This window comes from Wyeomyia smithii, chromosome 3 (assembly GCF_029784165.1).
Source record: "Wyeomyia smithii strain HCP4-BCI-WySm-NY-G18 chromosome 3, ASM2978416v1, whole genome shotgun sequence".
NCBI lineage: Eukaryota > Metazoa > Arthropoda > Insecta > Diptera > Culicidae > Wyeomyia > Wyeomyia smithii.
Genome location: NC_073696.1, coordinates 234,259,932 through 234,272,686, shown reverse-complemented (window position 1 = coordinate 234,272,686; position 12,755 = coordinate 234,259,932). Strand labels below are relative to the sequence as shown.

General features: G+C 40.9%; 1 protein-coding gene across 1 annotated transcript in view; it reads left to right on the top strand.

The window, feature by feature from the left end:
• The first annotated feature begins 1,025 nt into the window (after positions 1-1,025).
• Positions 1,026-12,755, top strand: part of LOC129726789 (serpin B4) — a 45,810-nt gene continuing 34,080 nt past the window's right edge. The window contains exon 1 of the mRNA XM_055683885.1: positions 1,026-1,605. Within this exon, the coding sequence (XP_055539860.1) occupies positions 1,587-1,605 (19 nt within the window). The 5' untranslated portion in view covers positions 1,026-1,586. The remainder of the gene's footprint in view (positions 1,606-12,755) is intronic.

The window sequence follows — 12,755 nt, the reverse complement described above, 5'->3', positions numbered from 1 at the left end:
TCAAGAGCGGGGGCCTAGTGTGGTCGGTAACGTCTCCGCCAACCACGCTCGACGCCTGGGTTCGAATCCCACCGCCGACATAGATGTCGATGGTTGTGAGGTGGCGTGATCCACTCACAACCAACCCAACTGGTCTAGATTCAATCCTAGCCGACATCGGGAGATTTTCTGAGGCGAAAAATCTCTGGGATCACGCCTTCCATCGCATGAGGAAGTAAAGCCGTTGGCGCCGGTCCGTTAATAAACGGGTCGTGAGTTAGGGTCCTGGGTGTGGAGTCGCCTCCCTGGGCGTCGGTGATTGGACACAACAGTGGCGCGGAACTAGACCGACGGAAAATAAGCGAGAATAAAAAAAAATACATAAGCTTTCTAAAATTGGTTCTTTACCCTATATCTACAGAAAGCAAGGTACTTCAACCGGTAGTTTTCGGTCTATGGAATCTATTTTCGGTATTGTTCTGATTGGGCAATTTCGAATTAAAATATTACTAACATATCTGACAGAGTGTGTAGCAAAAATACGAAAAGAGTATAATCAAATTCAAACTAGCAGCTTCCAGCTGTATTAATGTAGAAGTGTGACTGATATGTATTCGAAAATATTTTTGATTCGAAAACAGATGGAATTGTTTATAGAATTAAACAGTATTACATTACTATACAACTCTAGATGATTATAATTGCCACTTTACCATGATTATTGTAATTGTGTAAATGATGCGGATAATAGGTTGCGACATAAATTATAAAAAATATGTCGCAATCAATGTAGTTTTCCCGACTTAAAACCGCCTAGCAGCAGGTAGCTAACCCTATAGTTAATTCAGTCCATTCTCTCCTGCTCAAATGTTCGACCGAAACTTCGAACTTGTTTCTCTTTCTCTTCAAGCATTACCCCGACCTTCGAAAAAAAAAACAGTACGCGTACATCTTCGCTACCATTACCACCTACCCACTGGTCGCATGCCGGCATATCCTCACGCGTTATTTATTCTCCGGTGCACTGTTTCGCCAAGGTAGCTCCAAGCGAAGAAGCTCGCGTTTGCTCAGTCCGTCGTTGGCCCTCGCACTGGTTCAACTATCGCTATCGTTGCTCGCACGCTGACTGGCTGGCTTGACTAGCTTGAAGCAGAGCGAACACCTGAAACGCGGACGTGCGTCCGCACCTTCGGGAATCCGGGCAGCACCCCCGAAGTATAAAACCAGAAACCGTTTTACCATTAGGTAACATTCTGTTGTGTAACCTCGTTCGGTTAACATTGATCTTGAAGGCCCCCTTCAAGAATCTTCCAGGAACGGTCGAACAGTTCTTCCCTGGCCATGAAAATAGGAGAATTTAGCGAGAAAAAAATACAAGATTAAAAAACAACAACACCCTCTTTGCGGGTTGAAACAGTGAAAAGTGGAAGTGAACTTTTTGTTGATTTTCCCGAATAGCTCCTCTAAACGCTACTGTTGTAAGCGATAAGAAAGTGAAAAAGTAGTGTTTTTTGTTGACCGTGAACGATTGAATCCACCGAGTGTGTCCGAATTAATCAACTGTAGAAGGCAAAAGCAACAGTGGCGAAGCCAACATTGCGGAAATTATGAAACTCCAACTGTCATGTAAGTGTCTTCAGCTATGTTTTTTCTTCTTCAGTTATCTCATCTTTTAAAGGCTCCATAATTTTTGCAAGTGCCACCTGACTGATGGAGTGTGCTTGAATAGTTTGAGTCTCATGAAGACGCTAGTTGTGTTTTTTGGCTGATAATTATCATACGGCAGAGAAGATACGATAGGAAAACAAGTCTCCAAATTTCCGTTGTGTTTCCGCTAACATTTCGTTTGTCGTGTCAGCAAAGGAAACAGGAAAATTGTGATAGTTGTTTGTTTGAACAAATCGTTTCGCGTTGGTGAAGTTGCAGGAAGTGTCTGATTTCGTGCCAGCTAATCACTTTAGATAGGCGATCAGAAGATTAATATTTTATAGCTTTGCTGGACCCTCTGCTCTTCATCAACACAAAATGATGAATATCATATTATCTTTTTCTGCATCGCGGGATTTACACAACATGCAGTTGTTTTTAGAAAGGCTGCTAAAGGTCTTCTCAGTTCATGCCCCATTAGTTTTACTGTTTTCCAGCCTTCACATTTTTTCTTTGAGGTTTCGTAAGCCTCATAATTTCTATAATTTCGCGTTTCTCAATAAATTTTAAATCGTTTTCCGAGTGTCTGTCATTAGTATTGTAAATATAGGTTGTTTCGGATGCGTAAAACTAAAGTTAATAATCTGACGTGAAAAGATTTGCATTTACTGATAGGTACGAGTAACCCGCAGTTTCCTTTCTAATAAATGATCACAATGATCAAGTTAAAATCGTTTTAGTTTACACGAGTCCCTCTTTGTGCAAAAAAGTTTTCGGCTCAGTTCATAATGTATGACACTTTGATTGGTATTGATGGAACTTTCCTATTTCCTATTAGGCTTGTTATTTTGTGTGTCACTGCTTTACTCAGTTATTCAAGCTGTGGGGACAGTGAAGACCGATTGGTTGCTTGGATAGACAGCTTGAAATACACTGCTCCCATTGTTTACCCATCAAGCAGACAGCAGAATTACTTTTCGACATATTTCAATCGAGCAGATTCCGATAGAGAGCTGAGCTAGAAATATACTGTTTTTTTTTCTTATCTTTTGCACATAAAATTTCTCATAGTTAATATTATCGTAGCAGTACAGTGATTTTGGTTAGGCCAATTTTGTTCTACTTGAATTGCACGTGATTTATAAATATCAATTTAAATAATAAAAGAATAATAGTAGACTGGATTGTAAAATTTTTCGTGGTTTTTCTAAGGTCTGAAAGTAAGTACAGCTTCAGTGAACGAGCAATTTTAAATGTTTTTAAGAAATAACAATAGTTTTCTGAGTGCCTCACTGCTCTTGAGATCTTTATAATGGTCTAGAGGTTAGTATTGTACAACTTAAAGTGGGCCTTGGATATCAAACTCTTTTATATTTTTGCAGTAATTTAAAATACTGGTGAACCTTGAAATTGATTAGCATTTCAACGACAGGTTGTCTTTTCAAAAACTTGCTTTTAAATTCGATACTATGAAAAGAGTATTGATAATAAAAACAAAAACTAATACTCAACTTAATAGTCAATAATACAGGTGGTACCTAGATAATTTCTTAAATATACTAATTTTGGCAACTTAAAACTATTAAATAAACCGAATTTGACAATTGCTCAATAATCGTAACTAGATTCGAATCTAGTAAAATCAGGCCATTCGATGTCAAAAAAGGACTTAAGTATGAGTTTATTCTCAGGCACCTCACCACATATCCTTCCTTTACACAACATTTTGTAATACCTTTGCGTGACTTAACAAAAAATTAGCCCCTTTTTTAAAAAAACTGGCCAGAAGGACGCACGATGAAACTTCTCCATAGCGATAGCGTGTAAAAAAGAAGGGTAAAATCACTTTATACACAAGCACGGATAAACAAAAATAGTGAGCATGCTAATAATAGAAGTACATGATAACCCTGCCAGCTGGTCTCGAGGTACGATGCTGGTCTAACAAGTCAGTCGTCGTAGGTTAGACTCTTGGCTCGGGAGAGACTGTTAGTGTCAGTAGGATCGTAGTGCTAGCCCCGCAATTGTCCTGTAAACTTACCAGTTGGCTGCGATGTCTGTGTATTAAAAAAAGAAGGTCGAGTTCCGAATCGGAAGGTAGCACCAATGCTTTGCTTTTTAGAAGTACATGCTACAGCAGACACCTGGGTATATCTCACAAAAGATCAACGATTCTTTTCGCAGTGAAGAAGTCCATACAGGGAAAAAAGAACTAATACGACGAAGTTCAGTCAAACTTAGGATAAAAAATAAAAAAACCAGCCGAAGGGAACACGAAAAAATATTTGTTTGTTATTTTTTTCATTTGGAAAAAAAAATTGTTTATTTTGTGACACTAAGTGAATTTTGTATTTTATTTCGTTGTATTTTATGTATAATAAAAAGTCTGAAGATGGTTGAAACAGCAAGTAGACCGAAACGTCAACAAATTGTGTGAATAGTTATTAAAAAACACACTGAAGGTCAATTTCGATTCGACGAAAAGAGGAAGTAATTGAAAAATCTTGCGAGGGACAACATCAAACTGTACTTCAAATAATAACAACCGTGCAGAAATTGGCCTGGTTACAATCTGTTTTTCGACGTTTTGCTGTGTACGAGACCAAGGAGACCCTATAGTTTGATTGATTTTTTTATTTTATCCTCAGATAATTTTACATAAAATATTAAATTACCACGAAGTTTTATTTTTGTATTCAGGAAATAGAATTTTTATACTCTTTAACGTCCACCAGAACTACCATGCGTCTCCATGGAAAAAGCTACTGCAATGCACTATCATGATACAAACCGTATTTTGCCGTTTTGAAAAGTTCATGACCCTATTTTTGCATATTTTCGTAAAAATATCGAACGATTGAACCTCCTGAGTCTAAAACCCTCCAAAACGGCATAAAACTGGTTTTATTATAATTTTGCGCGTAGTTATTGTTATTTAAAATACAGTTGATTATATTTTCCTACAAAAGGCTTAATTTGATGCCAAAAGATTCAAAATCGGTTCAACGGCTCAAAAGTTACAATCTTTTGAAAATTGCCTTTTTCTAAAATAAAGTCGTTTTTAGTATGACAGAAATTTCTCCCTGCAATAATTTTTTGAATGAACGACGCTAAGACGCTAAGAAAATTATATCAATGTTTTTAGTTTTATCCAACACTAATGAAACAATTCTCTGAAAATAATGCGGTGGTCATAGAAAGATTCAAAGTGGCAATTTGGGTCGATTAACAGCCTAGAAATATGATCTGGAATCCGAAAATACTCCTATAAGGTGGTATTTGGTCGTTCATGGCTGTTTTCCAGATCAAGAGTTGCCACTTTCAAAATGGCATCTGGAATCTATTTCCGGCTTCTGGGCAGCCACCAGACTCTGAAAATATCTTTATTTAGAAGTATTTGGCAACTTTCGGCTATATTCCAGGAGCCGGAAGTCAACATTTTGAATTTTCAAATGGTTCTAAATCGATCTCAGATGCCATTTTTAATCTTTTCAGTGTTACCATATAATTTCCAGAATTATTTTATTAGTGCTGAATAAAAATTATTGTTATTGATCATTGTCAAATGCAACAATGCAAGTAATGTAACAAACAGTTTTATGTAGTTTCACGTCAACTTGTGGTCGTAGCTTTGCACACAACGCTTCTGTTATTTACTAAAGGAACTTATCATTGATGTGACGTTGTTACACCCACTACCGCTACTGGTACCCGATAAGATTAACTCTTCAATTGGGTCCATACCAGTTTTTATATATCATTTGAAAAAGCTGCGTTTTCTATGCAAACGTGATTTTTGAAAAATGAAATATATTTATATGGAACATTCACCAATCTTCTGAAAACTCTTCCAGCACATAAACAATCTTTTGCATTTCCAACGCGTGCCTTTTAGTAATGGAAATTGCAAGATACTCGTTTGTTTTTAAAGCTGGTATGTGCAGCTATTTATTTACTAGCGATTTATTTATTCGCGAATCGACGAATATTTCAGGAATTCACGTAAATTTTTTCTATGTTTGCTACAGACATGGACCGTACGGAGTTGTATGAACAACTTTCCTCCTCGTACCAAGAGACAAATTCTGCAAACCAGAAGACAATTATAAAGAGTGCAGTCAGCATCATATGAAACGCTGTCACAAATGTATAAGTAATAAATAAATTGGATTTGACACGGTGATTTTTATTCAAATAATTTTTGTTATAAATGTTACAGTTTGTTTGGTTAAGATTTTTGTGACTACATGCTACGAGGGGGGTGTTAAAATCATGAAAAAAAAGCTACGTCATTTAAGTATGTTCCCTAAGTATTCAATTTATCCTCAAAAGGACAATTTGTTGTTCAATTTATTAGCGAATATGATGCTGATCACATCTCCGTGCTATTCTCGATAGCGGAAAAAGGCACTCTTCTGATAACACAGTGCGAAGCTGTTTTCCCGTTAAAAATTTGACGGTCGAAAGGTTTTGATTGCCAGCATCCCAAAAACGGCTGTGTGTCGCCAGAATGCAGCAGAGCTTTTCACTGGAGGAAGTTACTGGCCAATGCTGATGCTGCCACTACCGCACAAAATAAACTTTTTACTAGAGGCTGCCGCTGCCGCTACCTCTGTTATTCGCTGCTCTTATGGTCTCATCATAGTCGTCATCTTCTAGCAAAATATTGGATTGATTGATTGATTGATTTTTTTCAACGAGATTTTAATAGTCAGTGTTATGATTATGACTGGCAACATTACTGTGATTTCACACACGTTGTGTTACATTGGCGATGTTTATGCGGTTGAGGGTATAGATGCCTATCCACTCCCCCGACATTATGCAATGGATTGGCTCAGATCAAATAATTTCGATATTAATTAAAACATGTCATTTATTTTACTGATTTTCCCTGAGAAATAACACAGGTGACACTCAATATCAGTGTAAAGAGAGTAAGAATGAAATTGCTGTTGTGACATTTTCATTTTGCAGTTTCGAAATTTCCCAACACTGATCAGAACTCGAAATTTGCGTTTCAACAAGACTTGAAAATTTTCAATAGTATAATCTTTCGAATAGTCAAATTTCAAATGCATAGATGATTTTTCAATTGTTTGCTGCAAGAGTGAAAGAAATTTATTGCAAACTCACCGCCTTATTAGCATTTGAAATTGGACATACTTTTCTCTTTTCCGTTTATAGATGTTTATTTTGCACCTCTGTGTAGCAGAACTTCTTGAGAGACGTAGTTCTACGTCGAAAACTCAGATGCAAGATTCGAAATTCCATCACGATTTTATGATCCTATAGACTTTAACAGTTTTTTCCAACCAAAATTCTGATATACATTCAAAGGCTGAAGGAAGATTATTATAATTGAGCGAAACACACGAAGACCTCAAAAGGCCAGAAAAATTTGAAAGATGGTGGTTACACCTGTTACCTCCATAAAGGTTCAAGATTGACAATTTATATAAAAAACATTTATTTAACAAACCATGTTATTAAAAAAAAGTTTAAATTTCCAGCCGAAATGACTGAGTTTTTACATAAACACATTACATAAAAACCAGATTGCCAAGACAAGGGTTTTATCTGACATTTGTATACTTCAGATTAGGGCTACTGCTGGAATATTGCTTCTAAAACACTTGTAGTTAAAATCAAACATATAACCGAATGATTTATACCATTTTGGTAGACAATTCGGTTTAAATAGCATCGTAAAATGTCGTTCCCAGGAAACAGCTGGATTCGAATCACTATTTCAGGAACTAAAAACGATAGTTATTTGTTGCATCATAACTCAACCGATACAAATTGCACGGGTAAGTTTCACCAGCTCTGTAAACTGCAAAGACAATCACCTGCAATCCATTGCGATGGTTGTCATTCAGCAAGTATTCAACCGCGTGGGAAAAACCTAAATCTGCTCTATGGTGAAAAGAATTAAAAACAAAAGTAACAGCTTCAGCTTCGGAAACACTCACTTTTGTTTTCCTCTCCGGTGTAGTGTTAGCAAAGAAAACAGCAAAAAAACATCCATCTCACCCATGTTAGACAACAATGTTATGTCAGAAAGAGTTTTTCGCTTCAAAGAGCGGCCGGCTCCGTTCGCTTTGATATTAAAAGTAATTATCGACCGTTGACTGTCGTTTGACACCTGCGTAAGTCAGTCAAAATTCCTCCAGCGAAACGGAAAACGGACAAATCGACAAACTGAATAGGTTATGTTCAGTTCACTTGAACACGGCTGATGTATTTATTTAATATAAGCTCAGACCAAGTAGCACGAGCGAAACCGATGTTATCGGGGTTACTGCGTTGGGATCCGAAACGCCGGCACAAAGTGACAAGATCTAGCATAACGCCTTTCATCAGTAGCAGTTTAGCAGTTACGGTACGACGCCACCACACTGCCGTAGGTTAGCCAGTAAAGAAAGTGAAAATCGTGTGTCGATTTACTCACTGGTTAACGGCGGGGTGTGACGGGTGTTAAAATGTAGTTAAATTTTGATGGAATTCATACCAATAGCGAATCATCTGTTTTAATGCTACGCGCGTTGTCGATTAATATGCTGTATAGGTATGGGTACACTTTCCTTTTTTTCGAGGCCTGAGACGCGCATTACACCTGCCACGAGCAGTGTTTCCAATTAGGTAAATTAATGTGATCTTTTACGGTGCTACAGAAATGCGATTTAATGCAAGGAGGCATGATGTGGCGGAGTTGTGCGAGAGAAAAAAAAATCGAACAAATGGCAAATGTTATGTGAAAACAGATGACTGATGTGTCGGGTGTTGGAAGGGAAATTTTTTTAATTGATGAGAAACTAAGATGAATTGGCAGCCCGCGGCTCGAGGGGGAGATGCAACATGTCGTGATCGCATTAAGTTTTGATTGCGCACCGTAAAAACCTATCGCTTCGGAATGGGAAAAAAACTAGTCCAGTTGAGCGATTTCAAATTATCTTACTGGTGTTTATATGGATTATGTTGTTATCGGAAAATTATGAGCTAGTCGAGACGTGCATGAGGCACGCTAGATCGTAAGTTTTGCTCATCTCATGTGGATATTACTTACCTCACCAATCAGCTCCAGGCCGAAGTATCCCTTGCTGTTCGAAGAAGTCGTCTCCATTCAACTCGGTCCATGGCTGCAGCTCGCCAGCCATGTCGTCTGCGGAGGCCCCGGAGGTCGTCTTCCACTTGATCGAGCCACCTTGCTCGCTGCGCGCCCCGTCGCCTTGTTCCAGTCGGGTTGTTATCAAGAACCATTTTCACCGGGTTGTCGTCCGATATCCTAACGACATGCCCAGCCCACCGTAGTCTCCCAGCAGCTGATGCAACTCGTGGTTCATCCGCCTCCGCCATGATCCATCTTCCATCTGCACTCCACCACAGATGGTACGCAACACCTTTCGTTCGAAAACCCCAAGGGCGCGTTGGTCCTCCACGAGCATAGTCCAGGTTTCGTGGCCGTAGAGGACTACCGGTCTGATCAGTGTTTTGTAGATGGTTAACTTCGTGCGGCGGCGGATTTTATTCGAGCGGAGTGTCCTCCGGAGTCCAAAGTAGGCACGATTTCCTGCCATAAGGCGTCGACGAATTTCTCTGCTGGTGACGTTGTCAGCAGTCACCAGTGAGCCCAGGTACACAAACTCGTCTACCACCTTGATTTCATCACCGCTAATATGAATTCGTGGCGGGAGGTTGACACTGTCTTCTCTGGAACCTCTTCCTCTCATGTACTTGGTCTTCGATGCGTTTTTGGCCAGTCCAATTCGTCCAGCTTCAGCCTTCAGTCTGATGTACGTCTCCGTCATCTTTTCAAGGGTTCGTGCTACAATATCAATGTCATCGGCGAAGCCAAAGAGCTGAACAGACCTTCTAAAAATCGTGCCACTCGCGTCGATACCAGCCCTACGTATCACACCTTCCAAAGCGATGTTGAATAGCAAGCACGATAATCCATCACCTTGCCGTAACCCTCTCCGAGATTCGAAGGGACTCGAGAGTGTCCCCGAAACTCGAACTACGCACATCACCCGATCCATCGTCGACTTGACCAACCGTGTCAGTTTATCCGGAAAGCCGTAATCGTGCATAATCTACCATAGCTGGTCTCGAACGATTGTGTCGTATGCCGATTTAAAATCGATGAACAAGTGATGTGTGGGCAAGTTATACTCACGGCACTTCTGTAGGACTTGCCGTACCGCGAATATTTGGTCCGTGGTGGCGCGGGCACCCATAAATCCCGCTTAGTATTGCCCCACGAATTCCCTTGCAAACGGTGATAGTCGACGGCACAGAATTTGAGAGAGTACCTTGTAGGCGGCGTTCAGCAACGTAATTGCGCGGTAGTTGCAGCAATCCAACTTGTCGCCTTTATTGTAGATGGGGCACACTGTACCCTCCATCCACTCCTCCGGTACTACCTCCTCCTCCCAAATCTGTCGTCATCTGCGCGTACACCGAGATCTACTACCACTCCGTCGTCGTCCTCTGCTACATCGCCATTAAGGTGCTCATCGTAGTACTGCTTCCACCTGTCAATCACCTCACACTTGTCCGTGAGAAGGTTGCCGCCCAGGTCCCTGCACATGTCGGCTTGTGGCACATAGCCTTTACGGGAACAGTTCAGCTCCTCGTAGAACTTTCGTGTGTCATTCGCACGGTACAGTGCGATCTCGATCTTCCTCCTGGCGCTTCTTCTTCCGTAAGACCGAGTTTTGCCTGTTCCGCGCGCGTCGGTAGCGCTCCACGTTCGCCCTCGTTTGGTGTTGCAGCATTCTCGCTCGTGCTGTATTCTTCTCTTCCACTAACTGTTTGCACTCGTCGTCAAACCAGTCGTTTCTCCTGTTCGGAGCCATAGTACCAAGCGCCGCTACAGCAGTACTACCTATGGCTGATCGAATGTCCCTCCAGCCATCTTCAAGAGTAGCTGCGCCAAGCTTCTCTTCCGTTGGTAATGCTGCTTCCAGCCGCTGCGCGTACTCCCGTGCAACCTCGGCGTCCCGTAGTTGCCAGATGTTTGGTCGCGGTGGGCGACTTTGATGCGTGTTTCGCACCGTCGAAAGTTTTGAGCGCATGCATACTGCAACAAGGTAATGATCCGAATCAATATTTGCACTGCGGTAGGTGCGAACGTTGATGACGTCAGAGAAGAATTAACCATCGATTAGAACGTGGTCGATCATGTGGATATTAATAATCCTATTAAACGCATACTTGATTAGAATAGTATCTGCAATACTAAATAGTTGATAGCTCATGCCTCACGTTGTATAGTATCCTACAAAAAATAATGGAATGCACGAATTGCTTCATATCTTTCAAAGAATTTCTCCCGACTTTTATTTCAAAAATGTGAATTACTTTTTTCTTTTTAACATATTCAGCGAGGTCGTTTAGGAAAAGCTCTTGAACAAGAACTTAATTCATGTGAAGAATGAGGGTAGTGTCAACTGTCTTCAATTTAATTGATGCTGAGGAAGCAAAACCTAAGTGCTACATCTATTAGTCTGTGGTTTAATTTGAGATCATACATTTTGGACATAGTGCTACAAACTTACTGTCACGGAACTCGATAATTGTACAGCTCACCCCGTTACAGTAACAATAATGGTAGCCATTAATTACCGCCATTGGCTATTATCATTATTATAGCTCTTCACCTGTAGCGGTTTTAATATGCATACCCCCCTAAACGAACATATCAGTCACCGGTGTGCTTAACCATCGCGTTTCCCGGTCATTCATTTGGTCAGCGCAAAAGTCATTGCATTGGGCAGCAGTTGTGGTTGCTCAGTTCATCCACTTCTGCCAAAGCACTGGCCCTGGCAACCGCTGGTGCCTATATCGCGTTCGCGTCTCCGAGATGCCAACTCAACCGTCATCAGACAAAACGAGCGAAAAGGAGCTCAGAATAAATGTACAGTTATAATTATAATACAGGTTTGCTCTACCCCGCATAAAAAAAAACTGCGTCCCATTGAGAGAATGTGTGATTTTTTATCTCTTGATCTGAGCACCTTAAGGTCCAGCGCGATGCTGCAATAAAGTCTGCATCGGTCGGCCGGATTCGATGCTTGCTGGCGGCAGGCAAAGGGATGAGTGATGTAGATCTTCGTGCGGGACCTGCTCGTAAGGAGAATCTCCGAAGCGAGTCGATCGTTTCATGTTTCAAAACGATCCACTTACGATCAGAATGCAGGGAAAGAAATGCTTGACCGCAGGAGATGCGAATCTATTTTTGGGTAATCTAGAGGTTAGTTACCTTTTGGGAGCTGGTCAGCTTTGGAACATTCGCAAAAATTTTAAATGACTTGCGATTTGGATTTTGGGTTTTTTGCGTTGTCCGTTGGTAGCGAATTCGTTGATGAATTATAGCTTCCTAGTTTGGTTCTCTGGGCAGAGCTTGCAATTAAAAATCAAACATCATCGACGGCATTATTATCATCGCACCCTACCACGAGAAGGCCATCCGTCCCGGAAGAGAAAGGCCAAACAAAGCCCAAGCAAAAAACGAGAAAAAAACAGCATCACAAACGCCAATATCTGGGTTTAACCACCGTTATAACTTTCGTCAATGTCCGGCAACAATTAACATACATTCAGATGTTCACACGAGACACTTGGTCGCAAAGGCCGCTCAATTCGAAGTGCCTTGGTCGAGACCAAGGTGACACACACGTGCGCTGAATCCGGTAGGCTGTTGTATGGCGCAAGCTACAAGCTACCATATGAAGTCAGCAGGCATTCCTTCTCGGAAAGGCCATACATGGTATTTCATGGCGAAGCGAGAGAAATGCACCATGAAATGGGGGTTGAGAATTGTGGGGGAGGTAGAAAGACCGCACACACAGAAACCATCAAAACAAGCGCCAAATTCGAGATTTGTGTCACGACGATCGGGATAAGGGGAGCGACCAACAACGCGTTCGCTCGTTGCCAATCCGGGTAGAAAATAGGTGAACGTGATTTTACTCCCAATATTTGCCGTCTTTTTTATGTCGGCCGCGCGGTATTTTTGATAGGAAGGTTTCGGCTTCCGCACAACAAATACAAATTGCTTGTTCCTGAACTATTGAACTAGTTCGAGTTGCAAAGTTTGGTTTGAATGAAACTGGGGTTTGTGC